Raw genomic sequence first — 26123 nt, 5'->3', positions numbered from 1 at the left:
AAAGATTAAGTGAAACTTACCAAAAGATTAAGGGTATCTTGTATAGTTTAATTAAGATAATATTGTAACAATCTCTCAAATGAAAGAGAGTATTCAGTACAAGTTATATTTATGCTATATTTATAAGGGAAGTAATAAACTGAAATAATACCTTCGTTAATTATCTATTTGAATTTTAACTTTAAATTTATGTTTTAAATATTTATTACTATTGTACTAAAAAATGGTTACTATTTAATTAAAAAAAAAAAAAAAAAAAAAAAAAAAAAAAAAAAGGAAAAGGGTGAGGGCCACCATCCTTGGTGTTGTAATTTTTCCACCATAATTTCTGATCAAAATGGAAATGAAATGTTAGGGTGTTAATGTTTTACCATCCAATTTGTCTTGTGGTTTTTTTTAGTATATTATTAATTATAAGATGAGAGATTGAACCTCAATTTGAGAGAGTGCATTTCAATTATATTACTGAATTAAGCTTAATTTAACTAATAATCTCACTCATGTGATTAGAGATGAGTCTAACTTTGAAATTTAGGATTAGTGTCGTCTATTTAGTTCCTAAAGTTTTAAAAGAGACTTTGGGACGTTGAGTAGAGATAAATGTTTGAAGTCCATATATCTGTAGAGTTCATATGTCTGTGTTTGGGTGCAGAGTCGAGTTCATATGTTTGGTATATTTGATGCAATTTTTTGAATTCTAAATAATACGCTTTTACTATTTTTGTTTTGTAACTTTTTAATTCAGTAATTCTATCTATCGTTGTTTGAATAAAATATAGATTGCAATTTTTTTTAATTGTTAAAACTTTTCTTTCTTTTTTTTTTCTTTTTTGGACAATGAACAACAATTAACCTATTACATTTATTGTAGAAATATGGTTAAATAAAATGAGAAACCAAAGAAAAATCAAAACCTTTTATTCATAATTTTTCTCCATGAATTTCATTATCATCTTCTTATTTTTCTTCTTTTTCCCGTTGTTGCGCTATATTTTACTATGTAATGCTTTTTTTTAATTAAATCTCTCCCATTATATTAGCAGCAAATGAAATGTCATCACATTTCTTTAACAATTTCACTTTCAATTTTTTTAAATTTGGAGGATCATTAGAGAATAAATATATATTTTTCACTAATTCTTGCGGCAAAATATTCTAGGATTTTTTTCTCTATTTTATGTGTTTTTTTTTTATATATTACATACTTTTTAATTACATACTTACTTTTCGTTTAAATATTCTTAACACTAGCTCATTTGAAATGTCAATTCAATCAAATAAAAATATTTTTTTACAATTTTTTACATATAAATATTGCACTTGATGTAGACAAAATAATATATATATATATATATATATTTTATATAATCAACAACCTTACAGCATACTTTAATAGTCATCAGTTTTATAATAGTCGAGAGTGGTTGTCGATATTGATTATCTAAGATGCTTTCATTGGAGTTTGTAGTCGAAGGTGGCTGTCGGAGCCTGAAGTTGGTCACATGAAGGTGGTATTGGAGTTGTTGTTGAAGTTTGTCATTGGAGGTGATTTTCAAATCTCGAAATTGGTCGGGCGAAGGTGATCGTCAAAGTTGATCATCGAAGATGATTTTTGCCCGAGATTGTAGTTGGAGGTGGCTATCGGAGCCCGAGTGTTAATCACATGGAGGTGGTATTAGAGTTGGTTTTCAGGGTTTGTCGTTGGAGGTGGTTGTCGAAGCCCCGAGTTAGTTGCCAAAGTTGCTCGCTCAAAGGTGGTCATTGAAGGTGTTTTTCATTGGAGTTTATAGTCGGAACCTACGAAGGTGGTTGTCGGAGCCTGACATTGGTCATTGAAGTTGGTAGCACGAAGGTGGTCGTCGGAGTTGAGTTACCAGAGGTGGTTACCAGAGCTCAAAATTGGTTGCCGGAGTTGGTACGCGAAGGTTGTTGAAGCTTGGAGTTGGTCATTGGAGTTATCATTGGAGGTGGTTGTCAGAGCCCAAATTTCATCGTTGAAGTTGTCATTAGAGGTGGTTGTCGAAATCCGGAGTTGGTCGCCGGAGTTATCATCGGAGGTGGTTATCGAAGCCTAGAGTTAGTTCTCGGAATGTGACAGTGACTAATGGGGGAAGCCATTAAAAATATTGGAAGAAGGGAGAGTTGGGGTGAGTTGATAAAATATACCAACTCAACTCTACCAACTTTTAAAGTTGCTGGACCAAACAATGAGTAACTCAACTCAACTCATGTTGTCCTTTGTAGTTGATCAAGTGGTTTGGCTTCACAAAACTATGCTCCTATTAACGAAACTTAACTCGTTTTGAAAGGAGTCATGTGTTTCAACAAATGCCTAGTTTGTAAGTTTCGATGAGATATAACTGTAGGTTTTGAATTGAGTGGAAAAAATTAGTGAAACTTATGATTGATTTGTGTCATCTCAAAATCAATTGGCCCAAGTGAGAGAAATAATCCATCTAAATTATAAGATTTGTGAGATCTTTCATCTTTTCGAAGTGAGATTCTTCACAAAAAATCAAAGATAATATTACAACTATTGAAAGTACACAAGTATTTTGAAGATATATATGTGTGTCTATATATAATTCACCATTATTTCCATGGAAGTATTTTGGGGGAAAATGTTAAAAAGAAAGAGAAAAAATGGTTTTTTCGTCCCTAAATTTTGAGTCTAGTTTCCATTTAATCTATACATTTCAAAATGTTACGCTATTAATCTTTGAGTTTTGAGTTTGATTTCGATGTAACACCAAGTTGCAAAATGTTACAATTTTTAGTCCTTAAATTTTAAGTTTTATTTTAGTTTGACATATAGATTAAAAGATTTAACATCAGTTTTCTATTAAATACACACTTTCAATTTGTCGTTAATATTATTAATTAATTTAAAATAACTATGAAACAAAAGTTTAAATATAATCTTAATAGTGATGGAAAAAATAGTGAAATTTATTTATTTATAAAGGCTAGTTGCATTAATAGATTTCAAGCCCAAAATAATAGAATATGTAGTATAAGGATAAAATAATTGCATATATAGATAAAAAAAATGGTAAAAGACTAAAAAACTCATGCCTAACTACCATTTTGTTCAGTTCTTCCTAGTTTTCTCAAATTAAAAGCTATCACTATAGCAACTATTAGTGATAGTCACTGATCACTGATAGTTGCTATCAGCTGCTAAATAGAAGGAAAGGAGATCAGAAAGATACGAGAGTCAAGTCGTCCATCGCTTTGATGCTGGGGAGATCCATAGATCTGTAAGATCACCAGCATGAATACCTTACTTCAGCTTTAAGAGGTAGAACTCAATTACATCATTCCTCTCCCTATGGTCGAGCTCAATTACATCGTTCCTCTCCCTATGGTCGAGCTCAATTACATCGAGCCTCTCCTTTCAGTCGAGCAGAATGTTCTGAGTTTAGGTCTAATGGTATCATTGTTTATCACAACTGGTAAGCTGCCACCAGGATTGTGAGAATCTACTGTGTGTAAAAGGACCAACGATGATTTATAGGGTATCTTTCCCAGGCTTGAAAAGCACCTTTGATATAGCATATTTCTCTCCCAACAAGTCTTTCTTCCTTCATTTTCACTAGCGCTTCCCGGAAAAGAAGTTGTTTTCTATTTCGACTCACAAGGCTAGGTCTTACACCCGAAAGAGTCTTTCACTTTACCTATCTTAACTGAGAGAAATCTAAACAGGCTATCACCGCTAATAGAAAAATTGCTTGACCCGGCTTACCAATTCGATTAAAGAAAATGAAAGGGCTACGATGTGAACTCTCTCTATCCCTTTGTAATGAAGGAATTTCCAATGCCTGGCGGAAAACCTGTCTGGCATGGTAATCTGGTGGGTAAGGAGTTAGATGATAGCGTCTTTGGCTTTATTAAAGCATATGTGGAATGTCCTAATACTATAAAAAGGCCTTTTCTACCCTATCGGGACAAGAATAACACTCTAATCTTTCCAACCGGTAAATTTATTGGAGTGTATTATAGTGAGGAGTTAAAGTTTGCTAGAAGACTAGGCTACACTGTGATCCCAATCAATGGATATCTCTTTGAGAAGATGGATAGCCCTTTCAAGGTCTTTGTTAGCACTCTCTTTGAGAGCAGGGTTTCTGCTAGGAAAGAGGGTAATGAGTCCTTGTCCTATGTGTACACCCGGTAATACTTGATCATCCGAGAGTGTGAAAAAAGTCTCTGCCATTTTAGAAGCCCAATCAAATTGCCAATGAATGATCCAATGTCCCATGGTACAAAAAGAAGATTGCCTGGACAGACATTGAAAGCGCTTTCATAGGCCACGTTGATTAGGTTGATCTTTAATCATCAAATCACGAGTTTCATTCCCTGTGTTCTTAGTTGCATTGCATAAGGACTAACCGCTTTCTCTTCCACCCTTTCCCGTGATATAGAGTCCCGCACAATTCCGAAGGGAATTGATTGTTTATTCAAAAAAATGCTGAATTGTCAGCTAGCTCCAGAATGTTTCAGTTTATGCTCCTACCTATTATCTGGATATACCAAGAAAGATGTACGGTCTAATGAGGCTACTACGAAATATTTACTCATGGGTGGGGCAAGTTCTTCTATTTTGGTGAATGCTTTCTCTTGGCTATATGGTTCATCCGGGGGAGAGATCGAGCTTCGACGAAATAGTAAATGGTCCTCTCGCTGATAACTTCTATCAATTGCTATCGATGATAATTGCTATAGGGATAACTTTTAATTTGAGAAAAATTAATACAATCTTGAAATATTAGCTTTTAATTTGCTATGAATCATCAGTAGCTATCATTGATTCACTTTCATCAATTGGAATCAACCTTGAAATATTAATACTTAAGGCTATCAATGGCTATCAATGATAGATTTATAAATAGTGATCAACTTTGAAAGAAGACCAACAACTTTGATTAGCACAGTAGCTATCACTAATAATCTTTTATCATAACTATCACTGATAGAGAGCTATCACCGATAACGTGCTATCGAGTAGCTTTTATCATCGATAACATACTATTAGTATTAGTTTCTATCACTGGTAACATGCTACTGTAGTAGCTTCTATCAATCATAGCCACTAAACACATTTTTGCCCATTTCTTGTCATTCTCAAACATGTATAAGTCCATTTTCTTTTTTACGATAGCATAAACATGCTATTAGTGATAATTTCTATGCATTCTACTTACATTTTAGTTCGAGATTCAACTTTATTAATTAAATTCACTAAGTTGGCTATCAATGATAGATTTCTATAAGTGACTATTAACTATGAAAATATAATCAAAGATTAAGCTTTCAATGATAGAAAATATTAGTGGCTATCACTGATAGACTTTCATTTGCTATTAATATTTATTATTTGTTATAATAATCAAACTTGATTATTAACTTGTTGGTGTTAAGTCATTTATGAATTGAGGGAAGAAGTTGTCGATCCTTTTATCAATGTCCATCGTTGTTTTTTTTTTTTTACTATTTTTATAAATAATTTAATATTTTTTCTATCTGTGAAAATTTTTACCAAATGTATTTTTCCTTGAAATAAAAGAATGGAATAAAGAAAAGAAAAATGGTAGAAATAGCAAGAAGCTGCTCCCTCGTATCCGCCGTTGCCTTCAAAATTTAGAAACTGCTCCAAGTTTAGTCTTAACTATTTGAATAAGAACAGAAGTCATTTGAAAGTTCTTCAACATAATTATAGAAACCCGCGAAATCAGCAACATTATGAAGGATCTCCAGCATTTTCAGGTTTGATGTTGATTCTCCCTGTTTCCTCCCCACGCCATTGATGCTATACCCAGTTTTTTACTTCTCAAATTTACTCTTGAAGTTAGAGCGATTCTTCTTGGACGTTCGTGATGGTTCGAATTCACAATTGCAACTGATTTGTTGTCCGACGAATCCCTCTTCATATTCACTTGCTTGATCTGTTTATACACATATGATTGCTTCGCGATTCAAGCCTCGTGGACACCTTGTCAATCGCCTACTCGATTTATACTGGAAATGGTTCGATCTTGTGTATGCCCGCCAACTGTTCGACCAAACTGCTGATCCAGAGGCTGTAGAGAGGACTTGTTGATTGCGGCATACTCTGCGTTGGAAATTCGAATATGGCTGGAGAAATATTCAATGGAACTCCATTCATTATGAGGGATACTATTCTCTCCAACGCAGTGATAACTGGGTGTGTTGATCATTCTGCTCTTGAAACGATTCATGCTATGAGACGGTGCAATTTTCGGCCTCATGACTTTAAATATACAAATGTGCTTAGTGTTCTAGCGTTTATTGTTGACATTGATAATGAGCAGTAGAGTGGCCAAATGCACGTGTTAGTTTCAAAAGGTGAACACTAGAACCATCAAGCTATTCAAATTTCTGTTTTGGTCACCATCACAATATTACAAATTTCAGTTTATATTAAAATTTCTACTTTTGCAAAGAGTTGGATTTCAATTTTAGATCAAATATTTTTTATAGATTTCATGAACTTTGATTCTATATTAGATAAACATGTAATTTCATCATTAGAATGTTAATATAATATTAAAATTATCTTTATCTATTAATTTAAATTTTTGGGTCAATCATTCTTCATTGAATAAATCACATATCTTGAGTTTTGTTTTTTCTTTTTCCTTTTTTTTCTCATAAGAATCAGCTTAGAAATTGTTTGATGAAATGGCAGGAAGGGATGAGTTAACGTGGACGCCATTGATTACTTGGTATGGACAGAATGATGATCTGAATGAGGCACGTGGCCTTCTCGACACAATGACTGAAAAGCTGGGGGTAGCATGGAAAGCCATGTTCTTTGGATATGTGCACCGTGGTCTTTTCGAGGATGCCTCCAAACACTCTTTATGGAAATGCGTTTGATTGGAGTCCACAACTACGAGTTCACCTACACTAGCGTGATCAGTGGATGTGCCAATGGTGGGATTTTTTTCAGCTGGGAAAACAGGTGCCCGTACATTTTAAAAAGTAGGCTGAACCCGAATCATATAATTCTTTTCTATAATACATTGATTACTTCGTATTGGAGGTACGGTGAGATGCCAGTGAAAGATATAGTTGCTTCGAATGCAGTCTTAGCCAGATGTGCATGTTAAAGAATGAGTACAAACTTAATTAGATAGTATCTTTTAAATCGGAAGGAAGTGACTTAATGACTTGGTGAAAATGATGGAGGAGAATTTTAAAGTTAGTGGTAAAAGTTAGTGCATTAGTGTATGTTAGTTTTTATTTTTTCTATAAATACTTATAATGTTTCTATTTTAATGAATACAGAAGTCAGTTGAAGCACTTGATCCTACATATAATGTTTTCCCCTGTTTCCATTTTTGTTCACTTTGATTTGTTGTTTTTCATTACCATGGGAGTGCAGGGCGTATGGAGAAAAGATGAAGTCTGTCTTTGTAAAAATGCCAAAGAAAAACCTTCTTATGTGGACCGTGATAACTTCAGGTCTAGCACAAGATGGATTTGGGGAAAGAGAGTTTGAAGCTTTTTAGCCAAATGAGGTTAGGTGATTATGCAATTTACAGCTTGGTCTGTGCTTGGCCACGATTCAGCCTCTTAGTTGACAATGCAATGATCTAAATGGATGCAAGATTTGTGTTCCTGAGCATGCCTTTTGTAGTTCTCTCTGCTTGTGGTCATTGGATTTGTTTTGTCGAGCTGCTTTTAGTTGGACTGAGGTTGAGAACAGGGTTCATGTGCCCTTGGTGGATGATACAGTGAACTTTATGAGGTGCTTATCACAATCGCAAATTTTTGAATATGGGACGGACGATTGTGCAGCATTTGCTCTAATCTAGCAAGCAAATCAGTCGTGTAAAATCAAAAGTCGCGGACAGCATCAGTATATGATTAGTCTCCCTTCACGTTTCGAAAGAAAATGATTTTATAAAATGAGAGAGAGAAAAAGTATTGAAAACCTAGAATTTATTGATGTGAAAATTGACAATTACAAGAAAGCTTTGATTGCAAAGAATGCATCAATACATTGGTTGGGGATTTGATGAGTGAGTTTCCCCTATAATACATGAAATGGAAAACAAAGTTAATTACAAGACTTAGATATAAGATGGTTGAAGATGGTTTAAACATGAAGCCAGAGACTATCTATATCTTCAATTATCTAGAGCAATTGAGCCTTGAAATGAAGAAGTTAGGATATATTCCAGACACCAAGTATGGGCTTCATTTTATAGAATCTGCACAAAGAATATGCCTTGTCTACTCAGTGACAAGCTTGCAGTTGGGTTTGAGATAATAAAAGCATGGGGGAACGCTTTGGATAGTTGGATGTAGATTAAAAAATTATCATTTATCGTTTCTTTTTTATACATTCAACGGTTCAAAATCGTAAAAAAGTGGTGAGAAATGGGAAGGAGGTTTCACCATTTCAAGAATGGTGATTGCTGGTGATAGTAATTACTAGTAATTTCGATACTCCAGATTCTGTTCTTGGTGGTAGAGGATGAAGTTGGAACTCATGGCAGGAATATGGCCTTATATTAATGCCATATTTCAAATGTAAGGGGAAAAGATTACCCTAGAAATGCTATTGTTCAAACATTACATAAATTTAGATCTAAATTGAAGGCAGGAGCATAGAAGTTCTCAAGACTTCTTCAAGAAACTCTCTCCATTTGCAACAGAATTATGAGAAATTAGGAACTAATTAGTTTCAGCTGATTTTTTTAATTTTATTATTATTATTATTATTATTTTAACTTTCTAGTTTTTTTAAATATATTTTTGTGTGTATAAATATAAATATAAATATATAAAAAGGTTATTTTCAAATAAAGGAAAATGAGTAACTCATTTACAGATATAACACAATATTAGTATCTATTAGTGTTAGATTGCGATAGACATCTATCTAATAGATATCGACTCGATAGACTGCTATAGACATGTATCAGATAAATGTCTATTGCATTCTAACACTAATAGACAACGACATTTTGCCATACTTGAAAATACTTTCAGCAGTTTTACCATTTAAAACAATTGCTCTACGTAAAAGTGTACATTATTAGACCTGGACTCACAATGTTTGTTCGATGACACTACGTTTAAGCTAAACCAGTTGAAAATTTTCTTGATTAAGGTTAATCGATAAACATTTTACTTTTTAACTAAGGCTTCGTTTGGTAACTATTTGACTTTTAGTTTTTAAAAATTATGCCTATAAACACTTTTTCCATCTTTAATTTCTTGTTTTGTTATCTATTTTTTACAAATGTTTTAAAAAATTAAGTCAAATTTTGAAAACTAAAAAAAAAAGTAATTTTTTAACATTTATTTTTATTTTTGGAATTTGGTTAAGAATATATTTTTCATACTTAATAATCATGCAAATCATCGTAAAAAAATGAGAAGAAATAGTTTTAATTTAAAAAAAATTAAATATAACAAACAATAGGTTACCAAATAAGACTTGAGCTAGTAATCTTTTATTTCTTTTTTTATTTATGTTTTATAAATTTTAATAGAAATGTTGACTCACTCCTAATCCCAATATGGAAATATGGATGAAAATTTTACATGCAGATGGAAATTTAATTTCTCGCCATAACAATAATAAAATATTAAAAATTTAAAAAATGAAATTAAAAATAGTATAAAGTAAAAACACTAATTTATAGATTAAGGATTTACTATTTAATCACCAATCCGTTGTAGTCTAGTTGGATAGGATACTCGGCTCTCACCCGAGAGTTATTTTAATTTTTTTTCCAGTTTCAAAATTTCAGATTTTTTTCCCTTATTTGTCCAAAATTAAAAGCCGAGTCCGAAAAGGTATAAGCCTCTTGTTTCGAAATCGCAAAGTGTTCAAGATGCTGATTATTGGACTTTCCTTTTTATAAAAATACAGCAAAAGTATTTGATTTAGTTAATATCATGACATTTCCATCAATATTTTCACATTTTATAGTTCAACAACAACATTTCTATTATATTATAAAAATTTAAAATAATTATTTTAAATAGTAAATTGCTGAAAATATTTAAGCATAGAAAAATGTCATTGTCTATTAGCGAGTGATAGATATCTATCACTGATACTTATAGATGTTTATCATGGTCTATCACTATTAAATAGTGAAATTTTACTTTACTTGTAAATAAGTTGACTCATTGTTTTTTATTTGAAAAACCCCAAAAAGTTATAAAGTATAAAAAATAAACGAAATGCCACTAATGTAAATATTGTTGTGAATTTGAGGAGCACAACAGGAATACGAATATAGAGAAAATATAATATAATAATATTAAATATATAAAATATAATATAAAATAAAATAACTAAAAACATAAAATTGGATAATATGAAAATTAGTAGTGGAATTTTCACGGATGTATGTGTGGTTTTAAGATCCACCAAATATCACTATTTATAGACAAAGTGGCAAGTAGGATATGAACTTACATGGATACCAAACATGAATAATTACAAGGCACATGGTGTTGAGGATGAGCACCAAAAACAAATTCCAACTGACGAGGCGCCACACATATCGTTGATTCGGATCTCCTCTACCACTGTGGATTTCTTTCATTCAAAATATCATTCTGTTGTTACCATTTCTGATTTTTTACCAGATTCTTTTATTCTTTCTTTTGCCTTTATTTGATCACCAATTGTATATAAATTGGTCCTCTCCACCCAATGTAATTATGTGAGAAAATACAAAAGAGTTAATATTTCAGAGGTTGTCTTTGTCCCTTTTCTTCCATTTTTTGTTTTGTAACTTGGTATCAGAGCCTACCATGGTGAATACTGAGTCATCCCTTTCATCAACCGGTCTCCCTTATAATGTTGTCAACACTGAAAATGTCACAGATCCTCCATTAAATCAGCTTCTAAATCAGGCAACGTCCATTAAAATGGACAGATCCAACTTCCTTCTTTGGCAAAACCTTGCCTGGCCCATACTCAGAAGCTACAGGCTAGAAGGGTATTTAATAGGCGAAAATCAATGTCCCAGTTGATTCCTCACAAAGAAAGTGAACCTTAATGAAAGCTCCGGTGAGAGCTCAAGCTCAGAACCAGCTGCAACTTCCCTACCTGAAACAGAACAACAACCAAATCCAGCTTATGATGCTTGGATAGCCGTGGATCAGTTCTTATTAGGGTGGCTCTACAACTCAACGTCTCAAGAAGTAGCAACCCAAGTGATGGGTTTTCAAACCGCTAAGGATCTATGGGAATCTGTTCAAGAACTGGTAGGTATACAGTCAAGAGCTGAAACCGATTACCTAAAGCGATTATTTCAACAAACACGCAAAGGAGCTCTTAAAATGAATTGAGTATTTAACCTTAATGAAGAAATATGCTGATGGGCTTGCTGTTGCTGGAAGCCCTGTGTTTCCCTTTGATCTTGTTTCTCAAGTACTATTCGACCGAGATGAAGAATACAACCATGTAGTCGTAGCTATCGAAGGCAAAGTCATGGTATGTTGGTCAGATATGCAATCAGATCTCCTCTCATATGAAAATCATCTTGAATATCAGTTTGCGGTCAAGACAGAAGTGTCTGGAATGTCCAACATTTCCCTCTCTCCCAACCCAGTCTCTGTGAATATAGTGTAAGGAAATACTCAGCCAAATCAGTATCGAAACTCACAAGGACACTCTCAGCCCTCAAATTTCAGATGAGGTGGAGGTCGAAACAGAGGAAGAGGTCGCTGGAACAATGCCTCAACAAATCGGCCAACATGTCAAACTTGTGGAAAGCTAGGCCATACAGCTGACATTTGCTTCTTTCGCTACAACAAAGACTTCCATAACCCCCGCCAAATGCACAATCGAGCTAAATTCACCCAACTGCCCTCTAGTCGATCTTAAGATCAAAACACCTCAGCCTTGGTCGCTCACTCCAGCATTGCCTCAACTGAAATCGTGGCTGACCCCAATCGGACTTTGGGACACTAAGAAATGGACATCCATTTATTATTATAATATTCATAATACTCCCCCTTAAATGTCTATATATATATATATATGAAATATGCCTCGTTAAAACCTTACTAGGAAAAACCAAAAGGAAAAAGAGTACATATTTCTTATAATACATACTCCTAAAAGAATACAATATATTTACTCCCCCTCACAAAAACATCACTTAAGATCTCTGAGTCGCTGCATTCCAATGTTGTGTACTATTTTTTCAAAAGTTACAGTTGGTAATGCCTTTATAATAAGCCTGCCAAGTTATCATTCGAACAAATTTGTTGTATAGTGATATCGTTATTTTCTTTAAGATCACGAGTGTAAAAAAGCTTCAATGAAATATGATTTGTTCTATCTCCTTTAATATATCCTCATTTGATTTGGGCTATGCAAGCTGCATTGTCTTCGTATAATATTATTGGAAGATTTTTATTTGAAGACAAGCCATACGTTTCACGAATGCGCTGAGTCATTGACCTTAACCATACACATTCACGACTAGCCTCGTGAATTGTAAGAATTTCAGCATGATTTGAGGAAGTGGCCGTTATAGTCTGTTTCACCGATCACCACGATATATAGCAGTTCATCCACATGTGAACAGATAACCTGTTTGAGACCTAGCTTTGTGTGGATCAGATAAATATTCAAAATCTACATAACCAACTAGATCAAAATTTGATTTTAAAACCATCCCATATCGATTGTTCCTCAGAGATAATGAAGTATATGCTTAATTTCATTCTAATATCTTTTTGTAGGAGAAGAACTATATCTAGCTAATAAATTTATTGAAAATGCAATATTTGGTCTTATATGATTAGCAAGATACATAAGTGTACCAATTGCACTAAGATATGGTACTTTAGGACTAAGAAGTTCTTCATTATCTTCTCGAGGTCAAAATATATCTTTCTTTATATCCAATGAACGAACTTCCATTGAAATATTTAATGAATGTGCTTTGTTCATATAAAATTTTTTCAAAATATTTCCTATACAAGTTGATTGATGAATAAATATTCTATCTGCTAAATGCTCAATTTGCAAACCAAGGCAAAATTTTATTTTTTCGAGATCTTTCATCTCAAATTCTTTCTTAAGATATTCCATTGCCTTTGAAAGCTCTCCAGGAGTTTCAATTATATTCAAGTCATCAACATATATGGTTATAATAATAAATTCTGATTGTGATTTCTTTATAAAAACACACGGATATATTGGATTATTTTGATATCCTTCTTTCAATAAATATCCACTCAGGCGACTATACCACATCCATCCTGATTTTTTCAATCCATATAGTGATCTCTATAACTTTATTGAATACCATTTCCTGGAATTTGATATATATGTTCCAAGTACCTTAAATCCTTCTAAGATTCTCATATAAATATCATTATCAAGAGATCCAAATAAATATGTTGTGACTATATCCATAAGATGCATATCCAAACTTTTATACACAGTCAAGCCAATTAAATATCTTAATGTAATTGCATCCACCATTGGAGAATATGTCTCCTCTATCAGGTCTTTGTGAAAAACCTTGTGCAACTAGTCTTGCTTTACATCTTGTGACTTCATTATTTTCATTTCTTTTCTCCACAAATACCCATTTGTATCTCACAGGTTTAACACCTTATGGTGTTCGGACTACTAGTCCAAAAACCTGATGATTAGTGTTGTGGATAGACATATTGTTGAGTTTCACAAACTAGCCTTAACCATTGATCATTTGAGTCAGACTTTGTTAAACTGTGAGATGGATATGATAGATGGGATAGATGAGGATATTTTGTTTTACAGTAAATGCTTGAACTATTTACCTGTGTGTTATTCTAAGCATGTACCTATACCTCTACTGTCTGTTAGTGGGTCTAATATTAATATGCCACCCTTATTAGAATTGAAAGACCTACCTGCACATTTGAGGTATGCTTTTCTAGGAGAATCATCTACATACCCCATAATTATTTCATCAAAATTAAATCGAGTCGAAGAGGAGAAATTGTTGAGAGTCTTGCGGACCTATCGATCGACTTTAGGGTGGTCAATTAGTGATTTGAAAGGGATCAGTCCCTCGATTGTGATGCATAATATTTTAATGGAGGATTCCTTTAGTCCTTCGATTGAACCCCAAAGGAGGTTAAATCCTGCAATGAAAGAAGTTGTAAGGGTCGAGGTGCTTAAATTGTTAAATGTAGAAATTATCTATGCAATATCTGATAGCCCTTGGGTGAGTCCGGTGCAAGTGGCACCCAATAAGGGTGGGATGACAGTGATAAAAAATGTGAATAATGAAAGTATTCCCATCAGGACAGTTACAGGTTGGAGGTTGTGCATCGATTACAAGAAGTTGAACAAAGCCACCAGAAAAAGACCATTTTCCATTGCCATTTATTGATTAGATGTTAGATAGGTTGGTTGGATATCCTTACTATTGTTTTCTTCATGGTTTTTCAGGTTATAATCAGATCGCTATTGCTCCTGAAGACTAGGAGAAGACAACGTTCACGTGTTCGTATGGGACATTTTCATTTAGGAGAATGCCATTCGGCTTATGTAATGTACCAGCCACTTTCCAGAGATGCATGATGGCCATTTTTCATGGGTTGATTGAGGAGATCATGGAGGTTTTTATGGATGATTATTCTGTATTTGGGTCTTCATTTGATTCTTGTTTAGTTAACCTTTCTCATGTTTTACAGAGATGCCAGGAAACCAACCTTGTCTTGAATTGGGAGAAATGTCATTTCATGGTTAAAGAAGGTATTGTGTTAGGGCACAAGATTTCTAAGAGAGGATTGGAGGTTGATCGGGCTAAAGTTTCAACTATAGATCAGTTACCTCTTCTAGTGAATGTCAAGGGAGTTAGAAGTTTCTTAGGGCATATTGAGTTTTATAGGCGTTTTATAAAATAGTTTTCAAAAATTGCAAAACCCTTGTGCAACCTGTTAGAAAAAGACTCAAAGTTTGTTTTCAATGAGGCTTGTCTGATTGCTTTTGATTCTTTGAAAGAAAAATTGAATTATGCACCTATTATTGTGACACCTGATTGGAGTCAGTCATTTGAAATAATGTGTGATGCTAGTGATTTTGTTATAGGGGCCGTTTTAGGCCAACGTAGAGAAAAGTTATTTAGGGAAATTTATTATGCAAGTAGGACTCTTGATTATACCTAGGTAAACTATACAACTACTGAGAAATAACTACTGGTAGTTGTATTTGCTTTTGATAAGTTCAGGAACTGTCTACTTGGCTCTAAAATAATTGTTCACAAAAATCATGCTGCTTTGAAATACTTGTTTGAAAAGAAAGATGCAAAGCCTAGACTGATTAGATGGATTTTAGTGTTGCAGGAATTTGACTTCACAATCAAGGATCGGAAGGGGTGTGAGAATGTGATAGCCGATCAACTGTCCAGGATTGAGCATGAAAGTGACCTGCAATTGACTCTGATAGTTGAAGAATTTCTTAACGAGTGCCTGTACAAGGTAGAAGGGAGTATTCCTTGGTTTGCTGATTATGTGAACTATTTGGTAGGGGGAGTGATGCCTCCTAACTTGAATTATGAATAGAAGAAAAGGTTCCAACACCAGGTTAAGTTTTTCCTTTGGGATGACCCCTTTTTATTTAAGATTTGTTCTGATATTGTTATTAGGCGATGTGTGCCATTGGAGAAGTATGTTAAAATCTTATTTGAATGTCATTCATCTCTTTATGGTGGGCACTTTGGGCCCACACGAATTGCTGCAAAGGTATTACAATATGTTTTTTATTGGCCTACATTGTTTAGGAATTGTTATACATATATGAGAACTTGTGATAGGTGTCAGCGTACTGGAAATGTTTCAAGGAAAAGTGAATTTCCCCTTACCCCAATTTTAGAAGTAGAATTATTTGATGTATGGGGTATTGATTTTATGGGTCCTTTCCTACCTTCTAAGGGGTACTCTTATATTCTGCTTGTGGTAGATTATATTTCAAAGTGGGTAGAGGCAATTGCTACTAGGATAATTGATGCTCGTATGGTCCCTAAATTTTTGCATAAAAATATTTTCACATGGTTTGGCACCCAACAATAACTGATTAGTGATGAGAGATCTCATTTTTACAATATGTTGCTTGACAGGATGCTTTCTATATATGGGGTTAAGCATAAGGTATCTTTAGCTTATCACCCACAGAATAACGGTTTAGCTGAAGTATCTAATAGGGAGATTAAGTAAATTCTAGAAAAGACAGTTTAAGCCAACATGAAGGATTGGGCGTTAAAGCTTGATGATGCTTTGTGGGCATATAAGTGGCTTTTAAAACTCCGATTGGTACGTCCCCATACAAGTTGATGTTTAGAAAGTCGTGCCATCTGCCTATTGAGTTAGAGAATTTAGCTTATTAGGCTATTAAGAAGCTGAATTTCGATCTCCAAATAGTTGGGAAGCACAAATTGCTGCAACTTAATGAGATGGAGGAGTTCCAGAATCAAGCATATGAGAATTCTAAGATTTATAAGGAATGCACGGTAAAATGGCATGATAATCGGATTGTACCTAGAGCTTTTCTACCTGGTCAATAGGTTTTGCTGTTTAACTCTCGTCTTCAATTGTTTTCAGGAAAACTTAAGTCTCGATGGTTCGGACCGTTCGTAATCAAGGATGTTACTCCTTATGGTGCAGTGGAGCTACATGGTAAGGATGGAACAAAATTCAAGGTCAATGCCCAGAGGTTGAAACACTATTGTGGAGACGAAGAGTGACGTATGGAAGACTTACATTTTACGGAGTGATCAATTAGTCCTGGTCTAGCTAAAGACGTTAAACTAAGCACTTCTTGGGAGGCAACCCAAGTATTCTTGTTTTATTTCAGTTTTATTTCATTTGTTATTTGATTGTTTTATTTTTTTTTAAGATAGAGAACCATTTCATGACTATTTTGTTTTCATCCTCAAGTTGAAGATGATGCTCAAGTGTTGTCAACACTAGTTTGCCATCCAAATTCGTGAATCCCTACTCATTACCCAGTTGATATCACTCATCTGTTGTGTGATTGTTTTAGATGTTATGCATTGGGGATAATGCATCTTTTTAAGTTTGGGGTGGGAGGCGTACTTTGTGCTTGAACCTTGTGTTATATGCATGTTACTGTTGATTTTAGGAAAATTTGGAAAATCTTGAAAATTTTGAAAACGAGTTGATTTTGGTTAGGAAGAATGCTGAGACTGATTGAATTGTGTTCTTTGGTTTATTTCTTTTACTATGATGGTTGATGAGTCACTCATGATGTATGCCATGCTTTGAAGTAGAAATTGGATAACATAGTTCTGTCTTGAGTGTTCTTTGTTTTGAATCCCTATTTGTATCCTTTGTTATCTTGAGCACGAACCACTTTAATTTAGAACCTCTAACCGAACAAAGCATTAATTTAAGTCAATTTGGTTGTCACCTCGAAAGGCCCCACTGGTTAGAGAGTGTCTTGCATGATGGTTTGTAATGTTAGACTAAGAGGAAAGAAAAGAATATTATCATCCTTAAAAAAAAAAAAAAAGTATACTTATGTGCTTAAAAGAAATATCTTTTTCTTCTTGTAAACTTATAATGTTTATGCATGGATAGGGGTAAAAAGAGTCGCCTTTGCTGTGATCAGTTAGAACACCTGGGAATTGACTAGGTATCGTTCCCTACAGTAGATGTGTGAAAGCTAGTGCCCCTAGGTAAAACGATGCAAGTTGGGATCCCGTTAAAATAGTAGTGCAGGCACCCTAGTGGACATATTATTTTCTTGAGTGTGGTGATACTTGATGATTGGTGCTTGAGCTAGATTAGGGAGGAAAACTGATGAAGCTTAATTAAATCTTAAGCCACTTTTTTAGTTTTGAATTAAAGGAGGAGTCACATGCACACATAGAGGATAAAAAGTTGGATTAAGGTCTTGTCACCTATGGTCATTTAGGTGAGATGTAAGTCTCCAATATCAACGTTGTTATATACAGAGACAAATCATCTCGTGGTCCGGTCTTATACAAACTCTTTATATAGGACACCTCCGCTCACATGTCTCCACATGAATGGTCAAGATCTACCATCTATAGTAGTTTACAACACTTGCAAATCCTACAAAGTTGGTCATATCCGTAATGTCACCAGGATCAGGAATCCTTCCTTAATCCTTATACTACAAACCTATTAAAGTTATCACTTAAGACATGATCCACTTGTATATTACATATACATGCTTAAATTTACATAAGATAACCATGGATCTTTGTTTATTGGATATTAGTAAATGCCAGAATGAAATAACACTTATTTTATTAATAAACAATGTGTATAATTACCATTCTCTGTATCTTTGAGATAGAAAACTTGTTGCACTTGGATAAGAAGTATCATCATACCAATGATAAGTTATATTAATGGATCTAAACCCTAAATCCACATATGTTCTATTATTCTTTTTACCATCTGTGTCAAACCATGAGCATTTAAACAAAACAAAAAAAATCACGTCTTCTTCTGGCTTTAACAACTCTCAATGATTAGGATGTGTCTGAATTCTTCTATGGATGAGTGTTGTATATGTTGGAAAGCTAATGAAACCGGAATAAGAGAATGCATGCCTTGAACCTTTTTCATTTCAATATTCATTATTTCTCCTACTTTGTGTTTCTTTCTTTTCTTTGCTTAGGACTAGCAAAGTTTTAAGTTTGGGGTGGTGAAAAGCATCTAAAAATTTCTTTTATTACCTTCAAATTTAGAACTAATATTGCTAGTTTTGTTTGGTTTGATGTGGTTTATTAAGTAATTTCAGGAAACTAAGCATCATGAGCAATTGATGCAAAAAGGATATAAAAAACCTGTGGGAAAACTCCAATTTTGAGCAATTACGGGTTGGCTATGGAATTAGTAAGAAACCAAGGACCCAATATCAAGAAATGAGGCAAATTTGGAAGGCAATTCGGGGGTTCTACCATTGGAAGAACGTTACAACATTGCTCCCTGACGCTGTAGACCCGAGACCAATTGGAAACAGGGCAGCATTGCAACGCTACGACTTTGACACCAGCATTGCAACGCTGCGATCATATTATAAAGAATAGTGTTGTGCCACCAGGTCTGGGGGAGAAAAAGAGTGAGCCGATTTTTATAGATTTTACCTAAATTCTAGTCCGTACAAGAGCCGAAACAGAGAAATTCTGATCTTTTTTGGTTGAAGAATCGAGATTTCTATTGAGAGTTGATTTGAAAGCGTTTCTGGATTGATCGTGACAGGAAGATCGATTGTGATCGTGCAGTTTTGTTGAAGAACAATCTGGTATTCATGGTGAGAGTTAAGAAGATTGTGATTGGGATGCAAACCTATTAAGGGGAGATCATTCTTCTTTGTTAATCTATTTTCCGCCATAATGATTGTTTGTGATCGTGCAGTTTGGTTTAGTGATTGAATCACAAACTAGTTGTTCATTAGAGGATCAGTAGGGACTTGAGGAATAAGACGTAATCTCGGGAGTAAAACAAATATTTGACCCAGCCGTTATTACGAACAACCTGTGAAGGGTCGACTTGCTGATTATGGTTAAATCATGTGGACATAATATATCTACAGTGAGGAGAGTGCAACTATGAGTTTTAATGGAGTGACCCATTAGTTAACGAATAGGGATTAATTTGGTCTAATGAGTTTAGCCAATTAATCTCGGATCGTTGGAGCCCATGATCTGTAGATCCGCAAGGTCCCCTTACCAGCCGTAACGGATTAGCTCTAGAATAGCGTGATAATTTAATTTGAAACGTTCAAATTAGAATTAAGGAAATTAGTAATTATATGAGATATAATTATATGTTTAATTTTAGAATTAAATAAAATAGGAGAATTTATATATTTAAATATGATTTAAATATATAAAGATGGATATATGTTAAAATTAATTTAATATTTGATATTAAATTAATAAGTTTTATTTAATGATTAATTTATGAAATTAATTATTTTTTTTTTCATTTTTTAAAATCAAAATAAATTTTATAAAATCAAATTTTGATTTTTAGATAATATTGGAAAAGTAAAAACCAAAAACACACAAAATGGAAAAAAAGGTTTTTCCATTATCCATCACCTAAGTAGCTCACTCAAATGACATCTTGACCTCGTCTTCTCCAAGCATGAGCTGCAACTCATGCAACTCTTTTCTTTGCATGTTGATCTGCACCATAATGAAGAGATTGGAGTGAAAATCGGGCATGCAATCTATAGAGATTTTGAGAGAAAATTTGGTTTGAAGAAAGATTTCTTCAGCTGATTTTCCGCAGTGAACATTTCTGCTTCTACACTTGATTCAAGCTTGTTTTGAGTCCCACAACTCAATCTAGAGCACTAAGAGAATAGTGGGGAAGATCTTAAGGTGGTCTACAACAAGATTTGGAGAAGATAGCAGCTGGTGAAGGAGCTTTGAAGAAGTTCTACAAGATGTATGTCTTGAAGCTCACTTCTTTCTGCAAAAGCATGCTTNTAATAATTAATTTATGAAATTAATTAAATTTTTTATTTTAAAATCAAAATAGATTTAATAAAATCAAAATTTTATTTTTTGAGATAAAATTGAAAAAAGAAAATAAAACAAACAAAACACATAAAATGGAAAAAGAGATTTTTCCATTGTCCATCATCAAGTAGCTCACTTAAATGGCATTATCATTGCCTTGTCTTCTCCAAGCATGAGCTGCAACTCATGCAACTCTTCTCTTTGCATGTTGATCTGCAATATAATGAGGAAATTGGAGTTAAAATCGAGCATGAAATCTATAGAGATTTTGAGAGAAAAATTAGTTTGAAGAAAGAGTTCTTTAGTTGATTTTCTGCGGTGAGCATTTCTCTTTCTACCCTTGATTCAAGCTTGTTTTGAGTCCCACAATTCAATCTAGAACACCAAGAGAATAGTGGGGAAGATCTTGAAGCGGTCTACAACAAGATTTGGAGAAGTAGTAGCTGGTAAAGGAGCTTTGAAGAAGTTCTACAAGAGGTATGTCTTGAAACTCATTTTTTCTGCAAAAGCATGCTTTATAGTTTGCCAAAATTAGTCAATTTGAGTGCTTAAATGATCCTTGTGCTTTCGCTACTATTGATACAATCCTTCAATGTCATATTCATTGTATTCTCTAAATGAAACAACACCCTGGAATTTTTTTTGTGTGTGACTGAGTTTTTGTCACCCGTAGTTATAGATAAAAATCATCTTTTGATTGCCTAGATAAAATTGACGAAAAATTGTGATAGCTAAGTTAGGAAAATTTTTCTCATGCCAGTCCCTGAGGATGATACCCTATTTGGGATTTATTACTTCGATTATGTGCGCTTGCGCATACCATCAACATCCCCAAGAGTTCACACCGTGAGATCAATGCTCGGCTTCGTGTTGCTTTTACCACGACTACTCCATTCGAAAAGTGTTTGCATAGGTCAAGAACAAGGTGAATCGGGGAAGTAGCTCATAGTAAGTGGGAGAAGGAAATATGTCAACATATCATACGGTCTCCTCCATTAGTTTGAACCGTGAGATTCTTATATTGCGCCTACTGTCATTTTTTGGCAGCATTATCTAGTCGTTATTCACGGCGATTCCCTCGGAGGGTTGTAACATAAGATTCGAAACAACCCAAGCTTCACAAATGGATAGGATTTCATAGTTCCGTCTTGAACATTGTCTTCCTTTACGGGGGCATATTCATACCGTTCTATGAAATCTGAAAATGGAGGGTCACACTTACAAGAGTTACTAAGTATTAGTAAGTTCTTGACAAAAAACGGTAACTAAATGACTATAGGAATAAGAGTTATTCTGGATATAGTATTTGGTCAAGATTGTCTTGCTTCAGTGAATGAATTTTTTACTCCCCCTCGGTAGCATATATTCTGACTCACTAAAGTATCATTGCAAATGAATAAAGAAATATGGGTACTTCATTAATTTTGCCAAAATTGGGTTTAATGCAATAAGTCTAATAGAATTTGTTTAATTTTCAGCAATTTCAAACTCGATTATACAACTACTAGCTTCCAATAAATTCAAGGAAGAAGGGTACTCAAACTGAAAGTCAAATATAAATATAATACTAGTCCTTGACGATTTGAGGTTTGTTTAAATGGAGGAATGTCCTCCACTTCTTAGTTCAAACGCTAACCAAAATGTTTAAGAAATCTATGACAAATGGGTTCGGGCTAATGAGAAGACCAGAGCCTATATCTTAGCGAGTATATCTGATGTGCTCAATAAGAAGCATGAAGCCATGGTCACTGCACGTGAAATTGTGACGTCGTTGCAGGAGATGTTCGGGCAACCGTCTTCCTTAGTACGACATAAAGCTATTAAATATGTCTATAAGTCCCGCATGAAAGAAGGTACCTCTGTTAGAGAATATGTCCTAGACATGATGGTCCACTTCAACATTGCGGAAGCTCATGGCATTGTCATAGATGAAAGGAGTCAAGTTAGTATGATAATGGAATCCCTTTCAAAGAGCTTTTTGACATTTCATACTAATGCTGTAATGAATAAGATTGATTACAATTTGACCACTCTTTTGAATGAATTATAGACTTATCAATCCTTGATGAAAAACAAGGAAAGTGAAGCAAATATTGTTTCACAAAAGAAATCTTTGAAGGAATCTTCCTCTAAAACGAAACCTTCAAAGAAAAAGAATTATATTTCTTCTTCAAAGGATAAGAATCTAGATGAAGAAGAAAGGAAAAGGGAAGAAGAAAAACTGCATTAAGAACAACAAGAATAAAGCACCAAAAGAAAAATGTTTTCACTGTAATGAAGACGGGCATGGGAAACGCAATTGCCCGTAATATCTTACTGAAAAAAGAGTTGAAAAGGCAAAACAAGGTAAATTAGATTTACTTGCAATTGAAACATGTTTAGTGGAAAGTTCTCACTTAGCCTCGATATTAGATTCAGGCGCCGCTAACCATATTTGCACTTTTCTTCAGGAAACTAGTTCTTGGACTCAGCTTTCAGAGAATGAAATGACTTTCAAGGTAGGAACGAGTAAAGTCATTTCAGACGAAGTAGTGGGAGACGTCAAGTTATATTTCGAAGATTCTTACATTTTTGCTTAAAAATGTATATTATGCATTGAAAATGAAAAGGAACTTAATCTTCGTTTCTTGTTGACTAGAAAATATGTACAAAGTAACTTTTGATATCAATGAAAGGTTTCTTAGTTCAAGAGTTGTCATATTTGTACTTCTAAACCGAAAAATAACTTGTATGTGTTAAAACCAACTGATGCAAAAGCCATTTTAAATATAGAGATGTTTAAAATGGCATAAACTCAAAATAAAAATGAAATATTTCTCCCAATACCTATCTTTGGCATCTAAGACTTAGTCACATAAACCTCAACAGAATCGAGAGATTGTGAAAAAATAGTCATCTAAATCAGTTAGAAGATAGCTCATTACCTCCACATAAATCATGTCTTGAGGGTAAAATGACCAAAAGATCTTTTATAGGAAAAGGTCTTAGAACCAAAGAACCTTTAGAACTCATCCATTCAAACCTTTATGGTCCGATGAATGTGAAAGTTCGGGGAGAATATGAATATTTTGTCAATTTTGTTGATGATTATTCAAGATATGGCTATATTTACTTAATGAGTCACAAGTTTGAAACTCTTGAAAAGTTCAAAGAATTTAAGACAGAAGCTGAAAACTTATTAGGTAAAAGAATCAAAACACTTCGATCGGATCAAGGTGGTGAGTATATGGATTTACAATTCCATAACTATCTAGTAGACCATGGAATTCAATCCCAACTCACAGCACCTGGAACACCACAACAGAATGGTGTTGCAGAAAGGAGAAATCGAACCTTGTTGGACATGGTTCGTTCAATAATGAGTTGTGCTTAGTTACCTCAATCCTTTTGGGGGTATACAGTACAGACTATTGTATATATTTTGAACATGGTTCCCTCAAAAAGTGTTTTTGATACACCGGATGAGTTATGGAGAGGACATAAAGGTAGTTTATGTCATTTTAGAATCTGAGGATGTCCGACACACTGTTGGTGCAAAACCCTAAAAAGTTGGAACGACGTTCAAAATTATGCCTATTTGTAGGATACTCTAAAAAACAAAAAGTAGACTATTTTATGATCCTCAAGTAGATAAAGTATTTGTATCGACAAATGTTACATTCTTGAAAGAAGATCATATTAGGAATCATCAACCTCGTAGTGAACTAGTATTGAGTAAAATGACTAGAGATGCTACAGATAAATCAACAAAAGTTGTTGATCAAGCTGATCCATCAACAACAGTTGTTGTCCCCTCATGTCATTCTCAAAAGTTTAGAATGCCTCGATCTAGTGGGAGGGTTGTTCATCAGACTGACCGCTACATGGGTTTAATAGAAACTTAGGTCATCATACCTAATGATGGCCTAGAGGTTCCATTGACCTTCAAACAGGCAATGGAAGATGTTGATAGAGAATAGTGGATGAAAGTCATGGTCCTAGAAATGGAGTCGATGTACTTCAATTCTGTCTGGGAACTTGTAGATCAACCAGATGGGGTTAAACCTATTGGTTGCAAATGGATTGACAAAAGAAAACAAGATCAAACTGGCAAGGTGCATAACTATAAAGCCAAACTCGTGGCAAAAGGTTTTACCCAAAGAGAAGGGGCATACTGTGTAGAAACCTTCTCTTCTGTTGCCGTGATAAAGTCTATAAGAATATTTTTATTCATTGCTGCATATTATGATTATGAAATATGGAAAATGGATGTCAAGACAACCTTTTTGAATGGCCATCCTCTTGAAAGTATTTTCATGTCTCAACCAGAAGGGTTCATTAAATGGGTCAAGAGCAAAAAATTTGTAAGCTTAAAAGGTCCATTTATTGATTAAAACAAACATCTAAATCCTGGAATATAAGGTTTGATACTGCGATCAATGGCTTTGAACAGAATGTTGACGAACCTTGTGTTTAAAGAAGATAGTCAACAAAATTGTAGCTTTTCTTGTTCTTTATGTTGATGATATCTTGCTCATCGGGAATAAGACAAGTTTCCTTGTTGGCGAGAAGAGATGGCTAGCATCACAATTCCTAATGAAAGATTTAAGAGATGCACAATATGTTCTTGGGATCCAAATTATTCGGAATCGCAAGAATAGAACCCTAGCAATATCTCAAGCATCTTATATTGACAAGATGTTGTCAAGGTATAATATGCAAAAATCCAAAAAGGGTATGTTACTTTTTACACATGGAATTCATTTGTCAAAGGAGTAGTGTCCTAAGATGCTTAAAATAGTTAAGGAAATGAAAAGAATTCCATATGCATCTACAATTGGGAGTCTGATGTACGCTATGTTGTATACATGTCCTTAAATATGTTTTAAATTTAGAATTGTCAGCAGGTTCCAGTCTAACCCTGGATACAGTCATTGGACTGCTGTTAAAAATATCCTCAAGTATCTCCGGAGAATGAGGTACTATATGCTCGTGTATGAGCCTAGGGATTTAATCTTTACGGGATACACTGATTCTGATTTTCAGACTAATGTAGATTCTAGGAAATCTACTTCAGGATTAGTTTTTACTCTTAACGGAGGAGCTATAGTGTGGAAAAACAACAAATTGAGTTGTATCACTAACTCCACAATGGAAGCTAAATATGTAGTTGCATGTGAAACAGCTAAAGAATGAGTGTGGCTATGCAAGTTCCTGACAAATTTGGAAGTAGTTCCAAATATGCATATGCCTATCACTCTGTATTGTGATAACAGTGGAGCAATTATCAATTCAAAGGAACTAAGAAGCCACAAACATGAAAAACAAATCAAAAGAAAGCACCATATCACCAAGGAGATAGTACACCGAGGAGATGTGATAGTCATGAAGATAGCCTCAGAAGATAATCTTGCTGATCTATTTACGAAGGCCTTCTCGGCTAAAGTGTTTGAGGGCCACCTGATCGGACTAGGACTACAAGCTTCATAATCTAAGGCAAGTTGAAGAATGTCAAGGGTATATAGATGCACTAGTTTATTGTATTTTCTCTCTATTTTCTCAACATTATAAACATTATATATTTGTATATATTTATAACTCACTGGAGTATGA

General features: G+C 34.2%; 1 protein-coding gene and 2 pseudogenes across 1 annotated transcript; all 3 read left to right on the top strand.

The window, feature by feature from the left end:
• Window positions 1-5792: 5792 nt before the first annotated feature.
• On the top strand, window positions 5793-6341 carry LOC120076891 (annotated as a pseudogene).
• On the top strand, window positions 6227-7675 carry LOC120076890 (annotated as a pseudogene).
• An 8573-nt stretch (window positions 7676-16248) lies between these two features.
• On the top strand, window positions 16249-17218 carry LOC120075519. Its single transcript, XM_039028990.1, has 4 exons — window positions 16249-16317; window positions 16392-16560; window positions 16606-16703; window positions 17147-17218. The coding sequence occupies exons 1-4, from the start codon at window positions 16249-16251 to the stop codon at window positions 17216-17218; spliced, it is 408 nt and encodes a 135-aa protein (XP_038884918.1).
• Window positions 17219-26123: the final 8905 nt, after the last annotated feature.

The sequence above is a fragment of the Benincasa hispida genome, chromosome 4, assembly GCF_009727055.1.
Source record: "Benincasa hispida cultivar B227 chromosome 4, ASM972705v1, whole genome shotgun sequence".
Lineage (NCBI taxonomy): Eukaryota > Viridiplantae > Streptophyta > Magnoliopsida > Cucurbitales > Cucurbitaceae > Benincasa > Benincasa hispida.
The sequence above is the reverse complement of the archived record's forward strand: the minus strand, read 5'-3'. Positions and strand labels throughout refer to the sequence as shown.

What these genes read in the sequence shown, in the direction of transcription:
- LOC120075519 (XM_039028990.1), top strand. Translation starts at nt 16,249, where the DNA reads ATGAAGGATTGGGCGTTAAAGCTTGATGATGCTTTGTGGGCATATAAG. An exon ending in GGCTTTTAAAACTCCGATTG is followed by an intron (nt 16,318 to 16,391) that starts GTACGTCCCCAT and finishes TTAGCTTATTAG; the next exon opens with GCTATTAAGAAGCTGAATTT. An exon ending in AGGATGGAACAAAATTCAAG is followed by an intron (nt 16,704 to 17,146) that starts GTCAATGCCCAG and finishes TGTTGATTTTAG; the next exon opens with GAAAATTTGGAAAATCTTGA.